General features: G+C 45.4%; 1 protein-coding gene across 1 annotated transcript in view; it reads right to left on the bottom strand.

Annotated features, from left to right (window-relative positions):
- LOC126458405 (peroxidase-like) overlaps window positions 1-6,662 on the bottom strand; it is a 139,143-nt gene extending 132,481 nt beyond the window's left edge. The window contains exon 1 of the mRNA XM_050095423.1: window positions 6,408-6,662. Coding sequence (XP_049951380.1) covers window positions 6,408-6,552 — 145 coding nt within the window. The 5' untranslated portion in view covers window positions 6,553-6,662. The remainder of the gene's footprint in view (window positions 1-6,407) is intronic.
- Window positions 6,663-12,584: the final 5,922 nt, after the last annotated feature.

Raw genomic sequence — 12,584 nt, forward strand, 5'->3', positions numbered from 1 at the left:
TGATGCTGAGTGGATACCATTCAGATATTGCTACCTCGGAAAAACGCGAAGTGATAATTATATATCGAACTGGCTTCTGCGTAAATGGTCCTGTGATAATCACTGAACGTTCACAGAGAGTCGAGCAACGGGCATTGTCGAGATTACCACTGAAATACTCGTCTTCAGCTGCAGACAGCGCAGGCGACGCCAGCAGAACCGCGACGACGAACAGCGAGACGTGCGCCATCGCTGCTTCTAGCGACAGCTGCACAGATACTGCCCGTGGCGTGCGTCGTCTGCCGAGATCTTAAAGAGTCTGTGGCGTCACACTGTTGAACCATTAGCCAACAGGGGGAAGAGGCGGGAGCGCATGCGCAGATCGCTTTACCTACACACATCCACAGGAGCAGTTAATATCGGTAACAGTTGCTGTTTAAACTACGTTTACAACTGAAAAAATTGCTGATAAATAAGTTGCAAGTGGAATCCTTGAGTTTTGCACCAAATAAAAATTTAAAATTGCTATGGAGTAAGTTTAAGATATTAGCGCCCGTTTACTCGTCCCACGCTCCATCCCTCCTTTCTCTCACTCTTCTCCCTCTCATCGCTATTCTACTACTGATGGCAGACCTCTCCGCATACTGAAGCAGGTCCAGTGAGCATTTATTCTTGTACAGTAGATGAAGACACTAATCTACGTACAATTTTTGAATAGTGTAAAAAATTTTCATGTTTTTACACGGATGAGAAATGCGTCTTTACCTCCAGCCTCCTCGTTTTATTTCTACCTCGTGCAAGAATAACCTGCATTGAGTAACGAGCTTTGCCAACGAAACGAGAATACCGTGTTGCCTGTACAAGGGCGCCCGAACGATAGTTTGAAGGAAAGGGTGGCAGTGGGGGGGGAGGGGGGGGGAGCGGGGTCCTGAGCTGATGGTTATGAGTATTTTTAATATTTTGCAATGCAAGAGGATTGGTAACAAGGAGCCATAAAAAAGTTCCAGTTCTGACTGTTAAAAACCTATGTGATACCGACCCTTAAACTGACAAAAATCTAATGCAAGAAAGACATTGTGGAGTTCAGATTTGGAAGATAGCCTATTACTCTTGGAACCATAGCCTATTACTCCGACCAAGAGTGTATGCTTCTGTCCACAGAATATTATTAACCACTTTATTATACAAGGGTTGGAACTTAAATAGTGGCAACTATTTATTCACAACCGACACAAAAGAATTACATGTTTGCACCTGTTACTGGCCTTCAAAGTAGTCACCAGCGTTGTGTAGAACCCGTTGCCAGCGATGTGAAAGGCGTAGTACACCGTTAGCAGAGCCTGCTCTGTTGATGGTGCGAATAGAACGGTCTATCTCTCTGGAACAGTTCTGAAGCGAATGCCACGAAGTGGTTCCTTCATCTTCGGAATCAAATCAAAGTCACAAGGACTTCAGTCCGGCGAGTATGGTGGATGTTACAGTACTTCGCAGTCCCATCGACCGAACAGAGCAGCCACAGGTTGCGCTGTATGCGCCCGCGCATTGTCGTGCGAAATGATGGGTGGGTTGCGCAGAGAGTGTCCCCGCTTCTTTCGCAAAAGCTGGTCGCAGGTGATGCTCCAAAAACGAACAGTAATACTGTGCATTGACGGTCTGCCGTGGAGGAACGTAATGCGTTAGGATAACACCATCGCAGTCGTACACGAGAATCACCATAACTTTAGACCACTCCATTCGCACTATCAACAGAACAGGTTCTGCTAACGGTATACTACGCCTTCCACATCGGTTGTGAATAAATAGTTGGCACTGTTTAAGTACCAACTCTCGTATATCCCTGCTCCGTAAGACGCTGTTGTGAGGTTTGGATTTAGGCTAGAACACCAGCACGGACCTAAATTTCTTATGTACAGTAACTAAAACACATATTCTAATATGGGCAACGAGATAATAGAAAATGATCACTATTCCTGTATATTTGTCTGTTACTTTGGTTCTTCCTGGACCAGAAAAATTTTCAAAAAATGAAAAGTCATACTTGTCGTTTTGTATAAGAGTTTATTTATTTACTTATCTGGCCACTAGACGGTGATCCTAATTTTTCTGTATAAAAATGTTCATAAACAGCTTTGAACATTCACCAGTCTTTGAGAAACAATGTATTTTATAATTAATTGGTAAAAAGAGTGTTTACAGCTTCTCTATATGTCCGTGGTTAGATTTTAAAACTACTAATTAAAATAAATCTTATCAGGCGTCTAATATTTTTCTTTTTCAAATTTATTCTTTAGTAAAAGACCAGAAATGTTTGTAGGAAATGGTACCTTAAGGGCTATCAGTTCTGCAAGGAATTGTTCTTTATGTTGCTGGAATTTGGATGAAAGAAAGATTAAATACCCCCAACGCCTGAATTATTGCAATCACAAATATCTGAATTCTTAGTTGTAGGCGATACAAATGAGAGGGGAAGCTGCTATCACAAAATCTCATCCGAGTGATTGTAGAGACAGATCTGCGGTGTACTTCTGCGTCGTGAATCCAAGGTAAGCGAGGTATTTCTATCCCTTATATTTTCCTTTAAGTACGTTTGATGTGACCCATTCTTTTTCTCAATGGAACCTGCCTTCTAGTTTTACCTGATATGAGAAGACGGTGAATGGTTTCAACAACACATAAACTACTCTCGCAGAAATATAGCGCACTGTTAGGGTTGTGCCACAGGAATCACAGTCTGGTAGCTTTTCTTATGGCACGGTAAGACGCGGTAAAGAAGGCGACGTGATATTTATGCGTGTCGTTTCAGTTGTTCGATGGATGTGTACCATCTGGAGGCATGAATGTCATGTGGTCCATACTGAATTGGCGTATAGATTGACCTCATGGAAATGCTGGGATCATACCGTGTTGTAAACAATATGTTTACAACCAAAGTAAACAATGTATGCGAATCATGGGTATATGGTATATGGTATATGAATGTGTGAGTGATTCAATATGAATCGGATGACGCTGGAGTAGGTAGCACAAATGAAAGAAAGTATAAAACATGCATGATCTACTTGTTTAGCTCATGTTCGTAAGCACTGTGAGTAGTGGGGCAACCTTCATGTCAAGCCACTCTGCATTGTTGCCAAATTTATTCAAGATAGCGGCGATGACGTCATCCAAGATGGCGGCATGTAGACTTGGCAACAGCACACAACATCATAAAAGATGGCGGCTTTTGGTTTGAAAATAGGCCAATTGTGCTATGTCCACTAATCTGACATCCAGAAAAAATGGCGGAAATACTGAATTTTGGCGGGAAAATATACTAATTCGGCTACGTACACTAACCTAAGCCTCCAGAAAAAATTGGCGCCAAATTCAAATTCCAACAGGATAATGGATGCTAAACCATACTTGTCATTATTATTATTGATTATCATTTATTAACATTCATTATCATTTATTATTATTTATATCATGCACATGTGTATGCAGTCCAACTGTGCTAGTTCATACCCCTGCCGCCAGAGAGCGCCGCCTTGACGTCATTCAAGATGGTTGATTTTGGCGGGAAGAAAGCCAATTGTGCTGCCTCCACTGAACTACCGTTACTGTTCTCCTCCACATTCAGTCTTTGCTGAGCTGTCGTTGACAAACCATCACCATGTGTTCGATCATAGAGATGAATGTGGGTGATAGAGCAGCTTTCAATAACTGCGTTTCATGCAGGCATTCAAGGGAGGACTGTAGCCACAGTTCATATAGGTACGAAAAGGGGTTCGCTACACTTTCAACTACCTAGTTTCAACTACTTTTCAGGGACATCCAACCTCTCAGTTCCACATCCGAAATACATGCACATAGGTCGTTGTATATAGGAAATGTCTTAGGATGTGGAAGTGAGCAGTTGGATGACCTTGAAAAGTAGTTGAAACTAGGTAGTTGAAAACGTAGCGAGCCCCTTTTCGTACCTATATGAATACATTGGCAACGCCCCCCACAGATCCCCCACTCGAAGAAAAGGAGTATGTCAGGATCGGTCAATAATTCGATACTGCACTTCGTTTTCTTGAGCATCGTGTCCCAAGACAACCCAGATGCCGTGTAATAAAAGGCGGGGTCCAGAGAATATGTGGTCATACATAGACTCCGGAACTTCTCGAAAACGTCCGCAAGGAAGTGCACGTCTGTGTCCATGTAAAGACGTGCGTACTCTCCTAAATTAGAAATGTTGAATTCCCGCCAGACATTCACGGCATGCTCATACTCTGCATTCGTTATGGTGTCGCCTGTGAGGTTGCTGGAGAATGCAGTTATGTCGGGTAGCCTGGTTTCGTCGAGTCTGGCCATACTATCCACATACTCGTATGGGAAAACCCCTTTCCTAGTCATAAGTTGAAACTTTTCCTCGTCGGGAAATGCAGCTCGAGTGATATTCATTTCCCCACGAGGTTGAGTCTCAACAAGTTTCTGTAGTGGTGCCTGCATAAAACGTAGTGTATCGAGGAAGCGCAGCATAATTCTTGGCGTCATTCGTTTGGAGAATGAAATATACTTCTTGACGCTCTCAGGTAGGACACTCACCTGATCTTTCTCCAAACCGAAATCGGCCAAGTGCTCAACTAGAAAGTGAGCGTCATACCCACATAAATTATGGAAGAAAACTGGTATGTGCCTAGGTAATTGTTACTTCAAATTGCATGCATTGTGAGCTATGCCGCGGAATTTCCCTGTAAGATGACAGTGATCCCTACGAGGAGTTTCCGCTTTTCTGTTTATCGGCAGCCCACAAATATGACACTCGGTGGCGTTGTTATACAAATCTTCATTCTCCTTTGATTTGGTCATGGGAACGTTGCCGCCGTACAGCGTATCAACGTCGTGTGAAAATTTTTCAAGCTCAGAGAGCAACCAAATCGATGGATTAGCCAGCCGGAGTGGCCGAGCGGTTCTAGGCGCTACGGCCTGGAACCGCGCGACCGATACGGTCGCAGGTTCGAATCCTGCCTCGGCCATGGTGTGTGTGATGTCCTTAGGTTAGTTAGGTTTAAGTAGTTCTAAGTTCTAGGGGACTTATGACCACAGCAGTTGAGTCCCATAGTGCTCAGAGCCATTTGAAATCGATGGATTAGCCCCGACGTATGGTTTGTGTCGGTTAAGGTTGGTGTCATATGACGATACAATTTGGTACGCTGCCGCATACGGTACGCGTTTCTCTGTAAAGGCAGTGTGTGAGATCATAGGATCGCCTTCACAGCGGGTCACAGGAGCGAGGAGGCATTCAAAGTTGGCGTATACTACAAACGGGCACCGCTCCTGGTGCTGAGCATTGCTAAACTTAATGAAATTCTTTTCCCGGGTAGGCATGATAACACGTACCGCGTCGTTGGAGGTGCAGTCGACTAGATGCGTAGGTAATAACTGTTCAGATGAGAAATAATTGAGGCATCTTAAACAAATATGTTTTACATTATGATCAGCTGATAGTTGGGAGGAAAGGAGTCGGGACATGTCCTTGATCGGGACATAGTGATAATTGTCACCTTCAGAAAAGAGAAGCATATTTACATGCAGCTCTCGCTCACCAGCAAATTTTGAGAAATGGAGGGGGCCGACTATGATATGCTTGTCTTGCTTGTCTGACTTGCTTTTCTTCTCCAGGCCATAAACGTCTAGCGATATTCCAGTATTTTGTGCCTCGAATTTAGGTATGTCCTGGATGTTGATGGGGAACTCAATACCATCAAAGTTATAATGTGGGTTAATGTCACTGACTTTGTATGTACCCGGACGATAAGGGTGATCTCTATAATTGTAGTTTCTTCGGCAAGCCAGGACTGACCATGCAAAACAAGCCTGATCTTTTCTATTTTGGACATTAATGCACACCCTCTTGTTGGCTATATCTTGAGGGAGATTAATATGGCTGGACCCTCCATTTAACGGATCGTGGACATGTATATGGATGTCCAGGTGCCTTAGCTGAACCGTTGACTTCCATCTCGGAAAACCGGCCCAATATGACACTCAAAGTGGATCTACGAAACCACTCGGCGATTAATGTGCTCCGCGTTATCACGCCATTATCCCCCCAAAGATAACGGATGCTGGTCTCTCCATCACCAGACTGAAGTTTGGGGGGATGCGATAATTCGATACAGAGAACTGTACCACATTTAACGGCCGGATAACGCGGATTTTGGACAACCTTCAGGAGCTCGGTTTTCGGGACAGGGAGGCACACGTTTAAACATCCATCAGGATCGCGGTACACCCCAGCCGAGTTTTCAATCCTGAAAGGCGTCCGCAATGGCCGAGTAGTGCAACTGAGGTATGGTGTCACTGACCTGATCTACTTGACTAAATGGGCGGGTGAGAGAAATGCCACTAGCCACAGGATCACTAATACTACTGCTATAACTAGATGAGGAGTGCTGTACCTCGCACGCTCGAGGTGACGCACGCGGTGGCTGCTGTGAGGACCCAGCTGGCATCCCCCAGTGCGAGCAGCCGGGGGTTGGCTCCGTGGCCTTGGCGGCAACTTCGTGCATAGCGACCAAGGGTGCTTTCACCGCCGAGGCACATCTCCACGGGCGTTGATGACCGACCGGTTTAGCCGCCGCGACAGGCACGTGCGCAACCGCGTGCTGAGAGTCGATCTCTGTGTACAATAAAGTAAATAAGTACGAGGGCAGTTCAATAAGTAATGCAACACATTTTTTTTCTCGGCCAATTTTGGTTGAAAAAACCGGAAATTTCTTGTGGAATATTTTCAAACATTCCCGCTTCGTCTCGTATAGTTTCATTGACTTCCGACAGGTGGCAGCGCTGTACGGAGCTGTTAAAATGGCGTCTGTAACGGATGTGCATTGCAAACAACGGGCAGTGATCGAGTTTCTTTTGGCGGAAAACCAGGGCATCTCAGATATTCATAGGCGCTTGCAGAATGTCTACGGTGATCTGGCAGTGGACAAAAGCACGGTGAGTCGTTGGGCAAAGCGTGTGTCATCATCGCCGCAAGGTCAAGCAAGACTGTCTGATCTCCCGCGTGCGGGCCGGCCGTGCACAGCTGTAACTCCTGCAATGGCGGAGCGTGCGAACACACTCGTTTGAGATGATCGACGGATCACCATCAAACAACTCAGTGCTCAACTTGACATCTCTGTTCGTAGTGCTGTCACAATTGTTCACCAGTTGGGATATTCAAAGGTTTGTTCCCGCTGGGTCCCTCGTTGTCTAACCGAACACCATAAAGAGCAAAGGAGAACCATCTGCGCGGAATTGCTTGTTCGTCATGTGGCTGAGGGTGACAATTTCTTGTCAAAGATTGTTACAGGCGATGAAACATGGGTTCATCACTTCGAACCTGAAACAAAACGGCAATCAATGGAGTGGCGCCACACCCACTCCCCTACCAAGAAAAAGTTTAAAGCCATACCCTCAGCCGGTAAAGTCATGGTTACAGTCTTCTGGGACGCTGAAGGGGTTATTCTGTTCGATGTCCTTCCCCATGGTCAAACGATCAACTCTGAAGTGTATTGTGCTACTCTTCAGAAATTGAAGAAACGACTTCAGCGTGTTCGTAGGCACAAAAATCTGAACGAACTTCTCCTTCTTCATGACAACGCAAGACCTCACACAAGTCTTCGCACCCGAGAGGAGCTCACAAAACTTCAGTGGACTGTTCTTCCTCATGCACCCTACAGCCCCGATCTCGCACCGTCGGATTTCCATATGTTTGGCCTAATGAAGGACGCAATCCGTGGGAGGCACTACGCGGATGATGAAGAAGTTATTGATGCAGTACGATGTTGGGTCTGACATCGACCAGTGGAATGGTACCGTGCAGGCATACAGGCCCTCATTTCAAGGTGGCGTAAGGCCGTAGCATTGAATGGAGATTACGTTGAAAAATAGTGTTGTGTAGCTAAAAGATTGGGGAATAACCTGGTGTATTTCAATGCTGAATAAAACAACCCCTGTTTCAGAAAAAAAATGTCTTGAATTACTTATGCCCTCGTACATTGTATACGTATATGATTTCTAACGATCACACACATGGTTATAAGGAGAGGGACTAATTACCTTTTTGGCACTGACTCCACAGTATGAACAATTCATTGGGGCAGTCTACTACCCCCTCAAAAATCCCCTGGAACCCATCATCCATTAATTGTGTATAATCGCCGGCCGCAGTGGCCAAGCGGTTCTAGGCGCTTCAGTTCGGAACCGCGCGACTGCTACGGTCACAGGTTCGAATCCTGCCTCGGGCATGGATATGTGTGATGTCCTTAGGTTGGTTAGGTGTAAGTAGTTCTAAGTTCTAGGGGACTGATGACCTCAGATGTTAAGTCCCATAGTGCTTAGAGCCATTTGAACGATTTTTTTGTGTATAATCATCTAGAACAAACAAGAAATTTTATAAATAGAATTGTTAGAGAAAAAGAAATAAGTAGTATATTAATATTATTATTAGCGATAGGTATTTTTTTAAAAAAATCCTCCGAGTGGGCTGTTGTAGTTGTTGCTCTAATTGCCATTGAATGGTCTCGATCTGACGATCAATGGCCATAAGATCATCAATCGGGTTTCCTGTAACAGAACGAGATAAAAATTTTAGTTATTTTGAAAAACTGGATAGCTAGAGTGAAAGAAGATTTATTTTTTCGGTATACTCACGTGAGTGGCGGTGTTCTGGAGCTGGGGGCTGAACCCAATTATGTAGGGGGCTACGTGGGACAGCCCCGAGCTCTGCTTCTAACTCGAGCTGGATTTGCCTTAAGTGGTCCAAAAAAAAAAAAAAAAAATAAAAAATAAAAAATAAAAAATTTTTTTTTAAATGGTTAATATGAATGAGTAGCATATTAAATAATATACTCACAAGGTAATTTGGGCTGTGAGTGGAGCAAAGATGCCTGTTGGACTCCAGTCCGCCCCTCAGATTGTAAAATGAAGTCCGCGAGGTCCACTATAACAATGATACATATATATATATATATATATACACTCCTGGAAATGGAAAAAAGAACACATTGACACCGGTGTGTCAGACCCACTATACTTGCTCCGGACACTGCGAGAGGGCTGTACAAGCAATGATCACACGCACGGCACAGCGGACACACCAGGAACCGCGGTGTTGGCCGTCGAATGGCGCTAGCTGCGCAGCATTTGTGCACCGCCGCCGTCAGTGTCAGCCAGTTTGCCGTGGCATACGGAGCTCCATCGCAGTCTTTAACACTGGTAGCATGCCGCGACAGCGTGGACGTGAACCGTATGTGCAGTTGACGGACTTTGAGCGAGAGCGTATAGTGGGCATGCGGGAGGCCGGGTGGACGTACCACCGAATTGCTCAACACGTGGGGCGTGAGGTCTCCACAGTACATCGATGTTGTCGCCAATGGTCGGCGGAAGGTGCACGTGCCCGTCGACCTGGGACCGGACCGCAGCGACGCACGGATGCACGCCAAGACCGTAGGATCCTACGCAGTGCCGTAGGGGACCGCACCGCCACTTCCCAGCAAATTACGGACAATATTGCTCCTGGGGTATCGGCGAGGACCATTCGCAACCGTCTCCATGAAGCTGGGCTACGGTCCCGCACACCGTTAGGCCGTCTTCCGCTCACGCCCCAACATCGTGCAGCCCGCCTCCTGTGGTGTCGCGACAGGCGTGAATGGAGGGACGAATGGAGACGTGTCGTCTTCAGCGATGAGAGTCGCTTCTGCCTTGGTGCCAATGATGGTCGTATGCGTGTTTGGCGCCGTGCAGGTGAGCGCCACAATCAGGACTGCATTCGACCGAGGCACACAGGGCCAACACCCGGCATCATGGTGTGGGGAGCGATCTCCTACACTGGCCGTACACCACTGGTGATCGTCGAGGGGACACTGAATAGTGCACGGTACATCCAAACCGTCATCGAACCCATCGTTCTACCATTCCTAGACCGGCAAGGGAACTTGCTGTTCCAACAGGACAATGCACGTCCGCATGTATCCCGTGCCACCCAACGTGCTCTAGAAGGTGTAAGTCAACTACCCTGGCCAGCAAGATCTCCGGATCTGTCCCCCATTGAGCATGTTTGGGACTGGATGAAGCGTCGTCTCAGGAGGTCTGCACGTCCAGCACGAACGCTGGTCCAACTGAGGCGCCAGGTGGAAATGGCATGGCAAGCCGTTCCACAGGACTACATCCAGCATCTCTACGATCGTCTCCATGGAAGAATAGCAGCCTACATTGCTGCGAAAAGTGGATATACACTGTACTAGTGCCGACATTGAGCATTCTCTGTTGCCTGTGTCTATGTGCCTGTGGTTCTGTCAGTGTGATCATGTGATGTATCTGACCCCAGGAATGTGTCAATAAAGTTTCCCCTTCCTGGGACAATGAATTCACGGTGTTCTTATTTCAATTTCCAGGAGTGTATATATATAAAATTAATTAATAATCGGAATATATATATATATATATATATATATATATATATATACAGGAAAATTGATAATGAAAAATAGAAATTATTTACTTACTCGGCAGCAGCAGACTCCTGGCTGTTGAATCTCTTCATTTTAATACACACAAGCGCAAAATACGGCAGGCAAGTGGTGAAGAGTGAGAAAGATGACCGCGGGGTGACTCCTTATATAAGTGTGATGACGTAGTATCATGTGATCTTAGGATATGAGAATTTTGTGGGGGTGGTGAATGAGTTCACTAGCGCCGCTAGTAGCTGAAAGCTGAACTAGTCAGATGGTTCCAGGACATGGTGGAGGGCTGAGCATTTTATAATTTATAAAATTATATACAAATAATTCATAGTATAAGTGAAGATCTTATTTAGAATAGAGACAGGTTCATAGTGAGATCATTATGTGTGTGTGTGAGTGTGTTAGGATAAGTGATTTTTACTATTATTATTATTAAAAGTATGTTATATAGGCGTGATTCGAGGTAGATTGTATTAAGAATGGCGCTGAAGCAAATGTTTTTGGAAATGAACATTGTTAGCTATTTTTATTGGCAACGAATTTATGGTAGGGAGCGAATTTATTTTGAATGAATAAAGGGAAGGTTAAGTATTTGTGGGACAATATAGAATTTGAGTGAGTTGATAGGTATGTGAGTTGAGAAGTTTGCTAAGAGCATGCGATGGCTCCTGCATGTCCGCGTGATATTGAGTTGTTATTTTTGGAGCCGGCCGGTGTGGCCTTGCGGTTCTAGGCGCTTCAGTCTGGAACCGCGTGACCACTACGGTCGCAGGTTCGAATCCTGCCTCGGGTATGGATGTGTGTGATGTCCTTAGGTTAGTTAGGTTTAATTAGTTCTAAGTTCTAGGCAACTGATGACCTCAGAAGTTAAGTCGCATAGTGCTCAGAGCCATTTGAACCATTTGTTATTTTTAATGTGAGATGTAGCTTTGTGTTAGATTGACTTGCAAAGGTACGTATCTTGGCGGGAGTGACGGTTCACGCGTACTTAAGTGTTTTCGCGAAGATCTTGGATTAGGTAATCAGACCATGTGGGTTGAATAATGAGACTTGTGTGATCAGTTAACTTAGTGACAGTGTTCTTTGTGCCACAGAGCCACGTGATCGATTGCGTGTTGTGACGTAAAGCAAGTTTACAACTAGGAAGCAAACATTCCAGTTCGAGCGTGTTGGTTCGCGTCAGTGGGGAAATTCCGAACTTTAGGGCAGAAATAGCTTTTAGCAGGTCACGTGATAGAACTTTGTAGCAAACATCTTGGACCCTTGTGTGACGTCAGGGAAGACTGGAGTGTCCCGAAAAACAACTTTGACTTGAAACATGTGCCTTTGTCTGGGACTCAGACATGTGGTGGAACACGGATCGATCGGCGGGTGTCTGACGTGAATATGGACCTGTTCGAACCTGTCCAGAAAAACAACTTTGTCGCCAAAAGTGGGAGAGTGTGTTCACTGTCCACCACATGCTGGATTGAATGGCCGACCATTGTGATGTAGCCATGGACAGGTTCCACCCTGTCCGGCGTTAAGTGCTCGGCATAAACATGTTTACCTAATGTGAGTGGTATGCAAGCCTAGTAGCCGGGGGGTGGTCACTGCGTACCTGGGGCGTAGGAGAAAGCGGAGCGACTCATCATAGTGGACATAGCACAATTGGCCTATTTTCCCGCCAAAAGCCGCCATCTTGGAACACGTCATGCACTGTTGCCAAGTCTACATGCTGCCATCTTGGATGACGTCATCGCCGCCATCTTGAATAACTTCGGCAACAATTCAGAGTGGCTTGACATGTAGGTTGCCCCACTACTACTGTGATCCTTTGTGGAGATTCATGGCCCCACTTCTTTGTTGTGCACTCTTTATAGCAGACATTCGCCGTGCCACGCAAAGTATCCTGTCTACATCCACAGTAGGTTTGATTCAAAGAAAGCAGAAAGCAGCAGGCTGAGTTATCTCCTGAACTACTGAAATAATGTACTATATGTAAACGAAGCTAAGTTGTTAAAGTACTTTTTATGAAAATGTTTTCTTGAAGCATAAAAAAGAAAATACCAAATGTTTTCGATTTTCATGTTTCTTCAATGGACAGTTGTTCTCGAACAATTGCAGGGAAACTGTTGGCTAAAAGTA

Source organism: Schistocerca serialis, chromosome 1 (assembly GCF_023864345.2).
Source record: "Schistocerca serialis cubense isolate TAMUIC-IGC-003099 chromosome 1, iqSchSeri2.2, whole genome shotgun sequence".
Taxonomy (NCBI): Eukaryota; Metazoa; Arthropoda; class Insecta; order Orthoptera; family Acrididae; genus Schistocerca; species Schistocerca serialis.